Source organism: Triplophysa rosa, linkage group LG14, assembly GCF_024868665.1.
Source record: "Triplophysa rosa linkage group LG14, Trosa_1v2, whole genome shotgun sequence".
In the NCBI taxonomy this organism is placed as follows: Eukaryota; Metazoa; Chordata; class Actinopteri; order Cypriniformes; family Nemacheilidae; genus Triplophysa; species Triplophysa rosa.
In genome coordinates this window covers 11173457-11186566 of record NC_079903.1, presented here as the reverse complement: position 1 = coordinate 11186566, position 13110 = coordinate 11173457, and the positions used below count along the sequence as shown (strand labels likewise).

General features: G+C 39.9%; 1 protein-coding gene across 1 annotated transcript in view; it reads right to left on the bottom strand.

The window, feature by feature from the left end:
- Positions 1-13110, bottom strand: part of LOC130564463 (alpha-2-macroglobulin-like protein 1) — a 58974-nt gene that overhangs the window by 20961 nt on the left and 24903 nt on the right. Inside the window, 7 exon segments of the mRNA XM_057350542.1 lie at positions 6477-6586; positions 6655-6760; positions 7085-7202; positions 7284-7368; positions 7449-7617; positions 7704-7724; positions 8745-8928. Of these exon segments, the coding sequence (XP_057206525.1) occupies positions 6477-6586; positions 6655-6760; positions 7085-7202; positions 7284-7368; positions 7449-7617; positions 7704-7724; positions 8745-8928 (793 nt within the window).

The window sequence follows — 13110 nt, the reverse complement described above, 5'->3', positions numbered from 1 at the left end:
TTTTAATACGCCCTTTTCACAATGACGTCACTTAACTTCCGCCTTTTTTGCAAAGCAGTGTATCATAACATCCGTCTTGCAACAAACAAGAAGAAAAAGAACTTCCGTTTTGCCGTCGCGCTGGAATTTAACAACAGTGAGAAAAAAACTGACAGAACACGTATTCAAGTACTTATCCTAGCACCTTCGCTAATCTAGCCACAGGAGGTCACAAGCCAGTGTACTTTTTGTGCCGGTCCCAAGCCCGGATAAATAGAGAGGGTTGTGTCAGGAAGGGCATCCGACATAAAACTTTTGCCAAATCAAATATGCGAATCACTAACATGACTTCCATACCGGATCGGTCGGGGCCCGGGTTAACAACGACCGCCATCGGTGCCGTTGACTTACAGGGCACTGGTGGAAATTGGGCTACTGTTGGTCAAAGGAGAGGAGAAAGGTGTGTTAGAGGAGGAAGGCGTGTCCGTAGGCAGAGAGAGAAGAGGAAAGGCAGGAGTTTCAGACTGAAAGTAGGGACTTTGAATGTTGGTACGTTGACAGGTAAAGGCAGAGAGCTGGTAGATATGATGCAGAGGAGGAAAGTCGACATTCTGTGTGTCCAGGAGACCAGGTGGAAAGGGAGCAAGGCTAGAAGCATTGGAGCGGGGTTTAAACTGTTTTATCATGGTGCGGACAGGAAGAGAAATGGAGTAGGAGTGATCCTGAAGGAGGAGTGTGTGAAGAATGTTCTGGAGGTAAAGAGAGTGTCAGATAGGTTGATGAGTCTGAAGCTAGAAATTGAAGGGGTGATGTTGAATGTTGTCAGTGCTTATGCTCCACAAGTAGGTTGTGAGCAAGAGGAGAAAGACAGATTCTGGAGCGAGTTTGAGGAAGTGATGCAGAGTGTTCCCAGAGGTGAGAGAGTGGTGATAGGCGCAGACTTTAATGGACATGTTGGTGAAGGGAATAGTGGGGATGAGGAAGTGATGGGCAGGTTTGGTCTTCAGGAAAGGAACCCAGAAGGACAGAGGTTGGTAGACTTTGCTAAAAGTATGGAGATGGCTGTGGTGAACACGTACTTTCAGAAGAGGCAGGAACACAGGGTGACATACACTCACCTAAAGGATTATTAGGAACACCATACTAATACGGTGTTTGACCCCCTTTCGCCTTCAGAACTGCCTTAATTCTACGTGGCATTGATTCAACAAGGTGCTGAAAGCATTCTTTAGAAATGTTGGCCCATATTGATAGGATAGCATCTTGCAGTTGATGGAGATTTGTGGGATGCACATCCAGGGCACGAAGCTCCCGTTCCACCACATCCCAAAGATGTTCTATCGGGTTGAGATCTGGTGACTGTGGGGGCCATTCTAGTACAGTGAACTCATTGTCATGTTCAAGAAACCAATTTGAAATGATTCGAGCTTTGTGACATGGTGCATTATCCTGCTGGAAGTAGCCATTAGAGGATGGGTACATGGTGGTCATAAAGGGATGGACATGGTCAGAAACAATGCTCAGGTAGGCCGTGGCATTTAAACGATGCCCAATTGGCACTAAGGGGCCTAAAGTGTGCCAAGAAAACATCCCCCACACCATTACACCACCACCACCAGCCTGCACAGTGGTAACAAGGCATGATGGATCCATGTTCTCATTCTGTTTACGCCAAATTCTGACTCTACCATTTGAATGTCTCAACAGAAATCGAGACTCATCAGACCAGGCAACATTTTTCCAGTCTTCAACTGTCCAATTTTGGTGAGCTCGTGCAAATTGTAGCCTCTTTTTCCTATTTGTAGTGGAGATGAGTGGTACCCGGTGGGGTCTTCTGCTGTTGTAGCCCATCTGCCTCAAGGTTGTGCGTGTTGTGGCTTCACAAATGCTTTGCTGCATACCTCGGTTGTAACGAGTGGTTATTTCAGTCAAAGTTGCTCTTCTATCAGCTTGAATCAGTCGGCCCATTCTCCTCTGACCTCTAGCATCAACAAGGCATTTTCGCCCACAGGACTGCCGCATACTGGATGTTTTTCCCTTTTCACACCATTCTTTGTAAACCCTAGAAATGGTTGTGCGTGAAAATCCCAGTAACTGAGCAGATTGTGAAATACTCAGACCGGCCCGTCTGGCACCAACAACCATGCCACGCTCAAAATTGCTTAAATCACCTTTCTTTCCCATTCTGACATTCAGTTTGGAGTTCAGGAGATTGTCTTGACCAGGACCACACCCCTAAATGCATTGAAGCAACTGCCATGTGATTGGTTGATTAGATAATTGCATTAATGAGAAATTGAACAGGTGTTCCTAATAATCCTTTAGGTGAGTGTATAAGAGTGGTGGCAGGAGCACACAGGTGGACTATATTTTATGTAGACGCTGTAATCTGATGGAGATTAGCGATTGCAAAGTAGTGGTAGGAGAGAGTGTAGCTAGACAGCATAGGATGGTGGTGTGTAAGATGACTCTGGTGGTGAGGAAGATGAAGAGAGCAAAGGCAGAGCAGAAGACAAAGTGGTGGAAGTTGGAAAAGGAAGAGTGCCGTGTTGTTTTCAGGGAAGAGTTGAGACAGGCTTTAGGTGGACAGGAGGTGCTTCCAGATGACTGGACTACTACAGCCAAAGTGATCAGGGAGACAGGTAGGAAGGTGCTAGGTGTATCATCTGGAAGGAGAAAAGAAGACAAGGAGACTTGGTGGTGGAATGAGGAAGTTCAGGAGAGTATCCAGAGGAAGAGGTTAGCTAGGAAGAAGTGGGACAGTGAGAGGACGGAGGAAAGTAGACAGGAATATAGGGAGATGCAGCGTGAGGTTAAGATAGAGGTTGCAAAGGCCAAACAGAAAGCTTATGAGGATATGTATGCAAGGTTAGATAGTAAGGATGGTGAGAGGGATTTGTATCGGTTGGCGAGGCAGAGGGATAGAGATGGAAAGGATGTGCAGCAGGTTAGAGTGATTAAAGATAGAGATGGAAATGTGTTAACAGGTGACAGGAGGGTGAGGGAAAGATGGAAGGAGTACTTTGAGGAACTGATGAATGAGGAAAATGGCAGGGAGAGAAGAGTAGTAGAGGCAAATATTGTTGAGCAGGAAGTAGAAAGGATTAGCAAGGGTGAAGTTAGGAGAGCTTTGAAGAGGATGAAGAGAGGAAAGGCGGTTGGTCTGGATGACATACCAGTGGAGGTATGGAAGTGTCTAGGAGAGATGGCAGTAGAGTTTTTAACTAGGTTGTTCAACGAGGTCTTAGAGAGTGAGAGGATGCCTGAGGAATGGAGGAGAAATGTTTTGGTGCCGATTTTTAAGAACAAGGGAGATGTGCAGAGTTGTGGAAACTACAGAGGTATTAAGCTGATGAGCCATACAATGAAGTTGTGGGAAAGAGTAGTGGAAGCAAGGCTAAGGGGAGAAGTGAGCATTTGTGAGCAGCAGTATGGTTTCATGCCAAGAAAGAGCACTACAGATGCGATATTTGCTTTGAGAAGGTTGATGGAGAAGTACAGAGAGGGTCAGAAAGAGCTGCATTGTGTCTTTGTAGATTTAGAGAAAGCGTATGACAGGGTGCCAAGAGAGGAGCTGTGGTATTGTATGAGGAGGTCTGGAGTGGCAGAGAAGTATGTTAGAGTGGTGCAGGATATGTATGAGAGCAGTAGGACAGTGGTAAGGTGTGCGGTTGGTGTGACAGAGGAGTTCACGGTGAAGGTGGGACTGCATCAAGGATCGGCTCTGAGCCCCTTCTTGTTTGCGGTGGTGATGGACAGGCTGACAGATGAGGTCAGACAGGAATCTCCATGGACTATGATGTTTGCGGATGATATTGTGATCTGTAGTGAGAGCAGGGAGCAGGTGGAGGAAAGTCTAGAGAGGTGGAGGTTTGCTCTGGAGAGAAGAGGAATGAAGGTTAGTCGCAGCAAGACAGAATACATGTGTGTGAATGAGAGGGATTCAAGTGGAACAGTGAGGTTACAGGGAGAAGAGGTAAAGAAGGTGCAGGATTTTAAGTACTTAGGGTCAACAGTCCAGAGTAATGGGGAGTGTGGAAAAGAGGTGAAGAAGCGTGTGCAGGCAGGTTGGAATGGGTGGAGAAAAGTGTCAGGTCTGTTGTGTGATAAAAGAGTACCAGCAAGAATGAAAGGAAAGGTGTACAGGGCAGTAGTGAGACCAGCGATGTTGTATGGTTTGGAGACAGTTGCACTGAGGAAAAGACAGGAGGAAGAGTTAGAGGTAGCAGAGCTGAAGATGTTGAGGTTCTCTTTGGGAGTGACGAGGATGGATAGGATCAGGAATGAGTACATCAGAGGGACAGCACATGTGAGATGTTTTGGAGACAAAGTTAGAGAGGCCAGGTTGAGATGGTTTGGACATGTTCAGAGGAGGGAGAGTGAATATATCGGTAAAAGGATGCTGAGGTTAGAGCTGCCAGGCAGGAGGCCAAGAGGAAGACCAAAGAGGAGGTTTATGGATGTAGTGAAGGAGGACATGAAGGTAGTCGGTCTGAGAGAAGAGGATGCAGGGGATAGGGCGAGATGGAGGCAGATGATTCGCTGTGGCGACCCCTGAAGGGAACAGCCGAAAGGAAAAGAAGAAGATCCTAGCACCTTCGCTAACACAAAAAGAAAACAAAACACTTACCTTCATAATCAAACAGGTACTGTTCAACGAAGAATTTGTATGCTTTCTCTAGCTTTGATCTTGTCGTTAGCGAAAATTAGTCTGCAAGCCGTTGTACATCATCTAGACGTATTTGTGGCAGATGTGCAAGCCACTTGGTAAACTCCATTCTGAGGCGCTAGCGGAAGTAACTTCTTCTTGAGTTTTACTGACGGTTGGCAAATCAACTTATAGGTGCATTACCGCCACCTTATGAACTGGAGTGCTAGCGGAAGTAATGATACACTGCTTCGCGGCAGAACGGAAGATGCGTGACGTCATGTGAAAAGGGCGTATTACTAAACAGACTATCGATGACGTGACGATGACGTCACTGCACGCGAGAAACCCCTGTGTTCTGTCAATTTATGCTACCCATAGAATTTTACTACCCTCCTGTTGTGATTGGGTTGGGGGAGGGGTAATTTAGGTGTAAGGGTTGGGGGAGGGGTTAGTCCTGTTTTGTATGGAGGTAGCAAAATTTGACAGGGTAGCATAAATTGACAGAACACCGGCAAGTCTCAAACTTCCATGTAAACGCGTTTTTTTACTATGCATGTAAACACGTGAAAACAGGCTTCTTTTTAAGCTGATTTTTGATAGATATCCATTTATTTTGTGCATGTAAACGCACTCATTGACACCTTCCAAATCAGGGCCGTGCACAGACATTTGGAGGGGCAGTGGCCGAAACAAAACAAAAAGGCACTAGGGGTTGGGGCAGGAGAAGACAGCATACACTCTTAGAAATGTTTTTCTACTTATCACACTGTAGCACTCAGTAAATATGTAAATCTATATTTTATGTTGTACTATGTTAAGGTACAACTCTTTTAAAACATTTATAGTAGCCCATTTTCACAATAATGGTGATTTGTTGAAATTTCAAACATTTTTCAACATTATTTGCGGGTGCAAAAGTGATATTTACATTTATGCATTTGGCAGACGCTTTTATCTGACGTGACTTACATTGCATTATACTATACATTTGTTTCTGAGTATGTGCAATCCCTTGGATCGAACACATGACCTTGGCGTTGCTAGTGCCACGCTCTAACTACTGAGCTACAGGAAATATTGATGCATTAACATTAACAAATGATTAAATGGTTTTCACATGCTCTCCTGCTATCTGGGCTACTATTAAAATGGTCTTAATAAAATGTTATTTATATGATATATGTTATAGATTTGACAAGAATTCTCATTTTCTTATGAGAACATGGTTATTTTGTATTTTGTTTGTAGTCGTTAGCAGTTAGCACCAATAATAGAAAACCAGGGGAAAAACATTACCAACAAAATAAAAACGATTAATTCTGCGTATCAAGCACTGTCTGTAATGTGGATAATGTCCTTACATTGATGGGATGAACTTCTGAAAGTGTCCCACGAGTGGGAAAACACGGGGCAGATAAGCGGAATCAGAGGATGTTTAGCGGAGTGTTAATAGACGTCTTTCAGCAGGGATCTTGAATGGATGCCTGCCCGGATGTGGGAGTGGGGTTGAGAGGGGCACCTCAGATCATGAGGCCGGAGGAGCAGTGCCAGTGGCTCTAGCCACCGAGCCACCCCCCTGTGCACGGCCCTGGTCCAATCCTTTACGGGTGGCAAGAATGGCTTATATTTCCAAAAACCTGCAGCACTCGGACAAGCAAAAGTGCGTACGTCTGCACAGAAGCGCTAAGCACTTTTCCTCGTCAACCGTTTTTATAAAAATGAACGTTGCCATGGATTTTTGCGCAAGCAAGCTTTATAAATGAGGCTGGTCTCAGATTTAGGTCTTGATCTGACTCTTGACTACATCTTTTATTAAACTGGCTGCAAATAAACATGATCATCCAACCTTTCCCTCATAGGCAATCCCAGGCTTGTATATATCTGCTGCGTCAATGAAGGAAACAGTGATAATGTCACTGCTATATGAAACTCCAGCTGAACCCTCCACAGTTATCTCTGGAAAACCAGAAGAACATGTTTCATTACTCATTTTAGGACAGTTAAAATGCATAAGAGCAGCTTACGTGTTCCGTCCTCTTCTACTTTATAATTTACTTGAAAATGTCCTCCTGGACTCATGCCATATTCAGTAACATCTATCTCTGCACAGGCACAACCAGTCGTTTCAGTCTAAATGAAACAGAAATCATTGACATGAAATGCATACAGGAATTTAGACCGGTGTAAGAAGCTTTTATGTGCGGTTTATAGAACATTAATTAGTATGTTTGCCAAATGTCCGAAAACTTATTTATAACTGTAAAATATATTTGACACACAACATTTAACATTTATAAAGGACTTTTTAAAAATAATATAATTGAGTCTTAAACATATTTGTTAAAACATTTTTATTAGGTTATAAATGTTATGTTGGTTGTATTCTGTTCAAACGATTGTGTAATGTTAAAAAACTGAAACCGTTTACATCTTCCGAAGTAGTCTGTAACAAACCTTAATGATGTAGTTTCTGCATGTTTTAGGTGTAGTTTGGTGATACCAGTAATAATTATAGTTTATTCCACACACTTCAGCAGTCACAGACCCCTGCACGCCCTTCCCGTAGGTGTATCTACATATATAAAAAGATTGATATCAGTATCAGGCCGAAAATATTTTATCTGCAAAGTTCTACTGTTTAAAAATTGCTTACTGAGCACAAATGTTCAGTATGAATTCTTTGTTCATGGGAGTTACAACGGGTGGAAGATTTGCATTGATTTCAAATTTTGGCAGAACTACAAGAAACAAGATGAGATGAGTTTAAAAACAGGACAAATTATGAAATAAACTTTCAAAGCTGATTTCTAGTTCTTACCATATCCTTTAATTTCAAAGTAGTGTGTTGTTTGTTGGTTCTTCTCATCCCAAACAGTGATGACATAGTTGCCCTCAGTGGCCCGCAGTGTCATGCGGTGGAACAGATCTAAAATGCCATTCCTGGTGGTCTGATTCAACCACTGACCAATGCGGTTTGACTTGGGATCCTAAAAGTGCCATATAAATAAGGAATCCAGTGTAACGAAAGAGCAAACACAACTAGAAATAATTTATTGTTTATTTTATACTGTACCCAGATTTCTATTGTTTGAAACTGCAAGAAAGAAGAAAAAAATGTTCAGTTTTATCAAAAGTGTAATGGTGACATAATGTTTGACGCATGGCCCTATGATTACTCTATAAAGCTGTGGTGTACAAGCGCTTTTACATAACTTAACCCCTTCTTCATTTATCACCAAATCATTTCTTACTGTTGGCCATTACAGAACATTACAGGATATATTTATATGGACAAAAATGAGGAAAAAAATGCTTTTATAACTTTTACCTTCTGATTGTGAATCAAGAAATTGGAATCCAAAGACACAATGCGAAATTTTACTGGGAAAGACAAAATTACAAAGACAGAATATTAGCACATATGCAATACATGGTAGTAAACATGAGTAGACATGCTAATATGAGCATACAATATGATGTTAAAATCATGCTCAGGCTTATTGATAAACATGAAAAAGCACTGACAGTTAAGGCTCTTTTTAACTATTGTTTTATAATAAAGCATTACCTGTTTCTCCTGGCTTGTAGATTAGCTTTTCTGTTTTGACAAAAATGAGCTTCAATGGAGGCTTTATTAGAATCCTTGTTGTTTTGTTAAGTGATGTCATCACTCCTTTAATTTTAACATAGACAGTTGCCACAGTATCTGTAAGCACGACAGGAATCTAAAAGATCGAAAGCAGGGACATGAGGAACAGGAACTTGAATACTATGATTAGTACGTGACTAACCCAACTCCTGGAGAGCCTAAATGGTTTAGGTCTGACCAGGATTCAAATGAGCTTGGTTAGTTGATCAGTAATGATGACTTAGTGTATATGAGAACTTTAAATGTAACGTGCATAATAGTCTGTGGATTCAGTAGTGAGAGGACAAATTTGGGAAAGATGCATACCAAATAGTGATTATGATGAAGGAAAATTGTAAAGATTTGCTTTCATCTTTTTTATTAATTATTTATTTTACTTGTGTGTTTTTTAATAAAAAAAAGATTAAATAGCATGTAGGAAAAGGGAATGGCCTAACAATTTAGTGTAATGTCACGTATACTGACCTGGAAAGGCACACACCTGTAGAAATCCCCTTTAATGAAGTTCTCTTTAAGAATGGTCACATTTCCATTATCTGAGCTCAAAGTTACCAGTAAAGAAAGGGTTGTACTGGTTTCATGGATATGTGCACACAGAGTCTCTGTAGTGCCGCTCGCTGCCTGAGAAGTGACTGCCACCAGGTATGTGCTGAAAGACAACAAAGCACAAAGAAACACTGCTTTTATATAACTTGAATATGCTTATGTGCTCTATTGAGGAACTAAGAAGGACTTGACATTGTAACTGTATTGTTACACTGCAAAAAATGACTTTCTTACTTAGTATTTTTGTCTTGTTTTCCAGTACAAATGTCTAAACATTCTTGAATCAAGATGCATTTCCTTGATGAGCAAAATGACCTAAGAAAATAAGTCCGTGTTTTTAGACAAAAAATATGAAATTTCAGTGATTATTTGCTAAAAACAAGCAAAAAATCTGCCAATGGGGTAAGAAAAATAATCTTGAATTAAGGTTTAAATTTTTCTTAGTCACTAAATTCAAGATTATTTTTCTTACCTTACCTTTCTTGTTTTAAGCACAAATTCACTGAAATTTCTTATTTTTTGTCTAAAAACATGACTTATTTTCTTAGGTCATTTTGCTCATCAAGGAAATGCATCTTGAGTCAAGATTTTTTTAGACATTTGTACTGGAAAACAAAACAAAAATACTAAGTAAGGAAGTTATTTTTTGCAGTGTATATACTGTATTATTATGCTTATAATTGTGCTTGGATTAGACAGCTCTCTTTAGCTCACTGGGTGACTGAAGAAATAAAACTGAAGGAAAAGAAAAATGTTGTTAATTGGTAGATATAAGTACCATTTAGATAGCGATATGTACTGTATGTATTTGGTAAAATATGTACCTTTGAGGTACTAGGTGAAAAGGTTTACTTTTTGAAAGAGTATCGTGACAGCTGTTGTAATTTGTTTGACAGTGAATTCTGCATATCTGCTAAATATAAAAAAGACAATGATAAATGTTCTTACGGGTCAGTCGCTCCACTTGAATCATATTGTAGCAGCAGTAGTGTCAGGAACGTTCCCAGAGCACGCATCTTGAGCTGTTGGTCTGGCAATCTCACACAGATTTGGTGCACATTTTATGCTACTCCCTGCCCAACCCCATCAAGGCAAAAAAGTTGGGAAACTGGTAAGAGAAGTTCCATGAATTAGATTTAACATATTCCTTCCTTCACAACGAGTGATTCATGAGATAAAGTCATAAAGAAATTTAAATAATTATCCTAGCTTTGACTTTTAATCTTACCCTTCTTTCCCTGCAAATCATAATAATAATGTCACAAACTGATCTTATAGTAGATTCAATATTTTTGAAGATTTCAATATGAACTCAAACACTTCTCATCAAATTGACCAAAGTCGAAATTATTTTACCTATATTTACAATATATTAATTTTATCAGCCACTATTTTGAAAATAGGCTTTTCTGATTACTAACCAAACCATGTGTATTTATACACTAGATAACCATGTGCACTCGCATGGTGTAATTTTATACCCGAATAAAGGTGCAGTCATAAATGTGAAAATGTTTTTAAAAAACTTTGGTCAATAAAATAAAGATAAATTAGAAAATAAAATGACGTTTCAGTGTACAGCATAAGATTAGTATTTAATTATTTATGTATGTTTCAAAGGCTGATAGCTTCTCTTAATCACACCAGGTGTGGTTCAACATTTGTATCATTACTTTACTTACAATATTTAAGTGTCCCAAAATCATCTTATAAAGCTTATAAATGTGAATTCCCATACCAGGTGTTTTTATAATTTGGGCTGGTGCTTAGGAATGCTTTTGTTTGGGAAACACTGCACCTACTTAATTTTGTGTATCAACAGCTGTATATAGTACAGTAAGTGGAAGATGTATCTCTTAGATCCTGCTAAACTGGATGTAACAGTTTTAAATTAACATCCAACATGGAATAAACTCCGAATCAGACAATTAATCTCTCAAGGGCTTTTCACACTGGTTAGCTGCTTCACGTTTCACACTGCTAACTATTAGAAGTGTTAAGAGATAACCCTGAGTAGGCCTATTCATAACCCGATGTTTCACACATTCTCATTTGCATTTGCTGTGTCAACAGTCATGATTGGATAAATACTGCTGTGTCAAACTGATTGAATGCAAAAAGTGCGTGTTTGCTTCAAATAACTGTCTACCTCACTGTTCCGCATCCGAGAAAATATGATGCAAATCTTTTTTTGCTGTTTTAAGCTTCCTATGGCGTTATTTACTCAAATTCAGTCGTTTTGTGTCACCTTGTTTCTGTGACAGTGCAGTATGCACAGCTTGTGATATGAGGTAAGCACTGTTCAGTTTTTTGATTGGGTGTCTGTTGCTAAGCGTCTTTCTACCACTCTTCGTTTCACACTGGGTGCTTCTCAATCAGTGTATCTCAATTCGCATACTATCCGCTTCCAAAAAGAATCGATTTCTCGATTCCAAGGAGTTGAGAATCGAAAGTCGATTCCAAAGGTTGGAATCGATTCCATTAAAGGAATCGACTTCTCTTTCAGAGCCTTCATAAGCACAAGCCCAACCCCTTAGCTGATGTCATCGGTCAACTAAATCACATTCGTTTCTTGTCTAAAACAGTACAGAAGAAACTGATGGATGAAGTCTAGAGCTGTGGAATGCCATAAAATCTTCTGCATGCATTAAAGCAAAAGCTTTGTTTGCACACACAAGGCATATATAATTACATGTATCCACATATTTAACAAATCATATAAGTACGTCTTTCTTTTCAAATCGACTGTAAATGGACAGTCTTCTCTGACTCTCTACCGATGACAATTTACTGATTATCGATCTGTCTATCTATATTCCTCAAGTATGTTTGTGTACACTGCTGAATAACTTTAAAAATAGTTAATAGTAATTTGACCTGTGCTTTATTTTGAAAACAGCTAGTAAATTAGATTAATGATAAATTATTATTAATGATGCATTGGAATTGCAGGACAAGATCGATATGTTCGGTTAAGGATTTGAGCATCCTCGTTTTTCTTGCTTTCTTTCCTCGCGTCTTAGCTCCACCCTTTGTGAGGGAAAGACAAAAAAAGGTTATGAGGACAAGAGGAATTAAATGAAGTGAAATGCGAGTGACAACCTTCCGGTCTCTCTCATGAAACAAATGAGGAAGTGACTTAAACTGCAATTCATTGACTGGCTGCTAGAGACTGTCCTCAAAAGGGAGTCAATTCCCTAGACCACCCCATGTTAAAATGCCCAACTTTACAGCAGAAAAAATATGTTTACAGTTTGGTACAAAAAGTGTTGTTGGTCTAGCTAATTTTACCCTTCATGACAACTGTAAGGGGTGAATTTTCTTTATAACTTATGAGTTTAAATTATATAAAGCCTTAAAGTTCTGCATAATTAAGAGCGTGGCCACATGAGTGACAGGTGGAATGCATCTACTGTATCTTATTATGTATCTTCTCATACTGTATCTTCCATCCTTACCGCCAATGCCCCCGCCTCCTTAGCCTGAGCTAACTTGATCACGTTGAGCTAGGTGGGTGTGGTTTCATCAACCAGGCACCTCAGCTCCACCCACATCTCGCCTCTTTGCCCATTTTTGATTATCCGGGAGATAATCTGGGTGATGCGCTGCCAAGATTTCTTGTTTTATACAGTCTATGGTAAAGTGGCATATAAGTTAATAATGCTGTACTGTGACATAGCACATAGAAAATATTAAAAAAGTTACATAGGAAGAGTTTATAATAAATAAAATTAAAAAGTGCTAAAAAGTGGTCAGAAATGTATATGAATTATGTCACATATATGTTATACATAAATATTAACTATATTAATATGTTAACTATATTAAATATACTGTCTGAAATAGGTCTACATGTACAATAATACAATGCTTAATTATCACATGTATGCATGTTTGAAATTAATATGATTTAAAGATGCGACGCTGTGCAGGGGGAAGGGGAATTTATACGTGCGTCAGGTTTAGTCGAAGAAACACTTGTGTATCCTCGCTCATGACTCCTCAGAAAGCTTCCCGGTGCACGTGTTCCAATTGTAGGAATTACAGACCCTTCCATCTCCCTATAATAAAGGCACAGTCACATTGGACTTTTAGTGTGCGAAATCTCTATGCAAAATGTGTAGCATATAGCAACCAGAAAAATGCTGATAAAACTGTTTTTTGTATATAACTGTTTTCATATAACTGAAAAGGTCAAGCCGAGGCGTATCCATCTACTATTAGTCACCTGTCATCACGTGATAAGAATTCGCTTGTCAGAGTTCACCAAACTTGAACTTTGGAA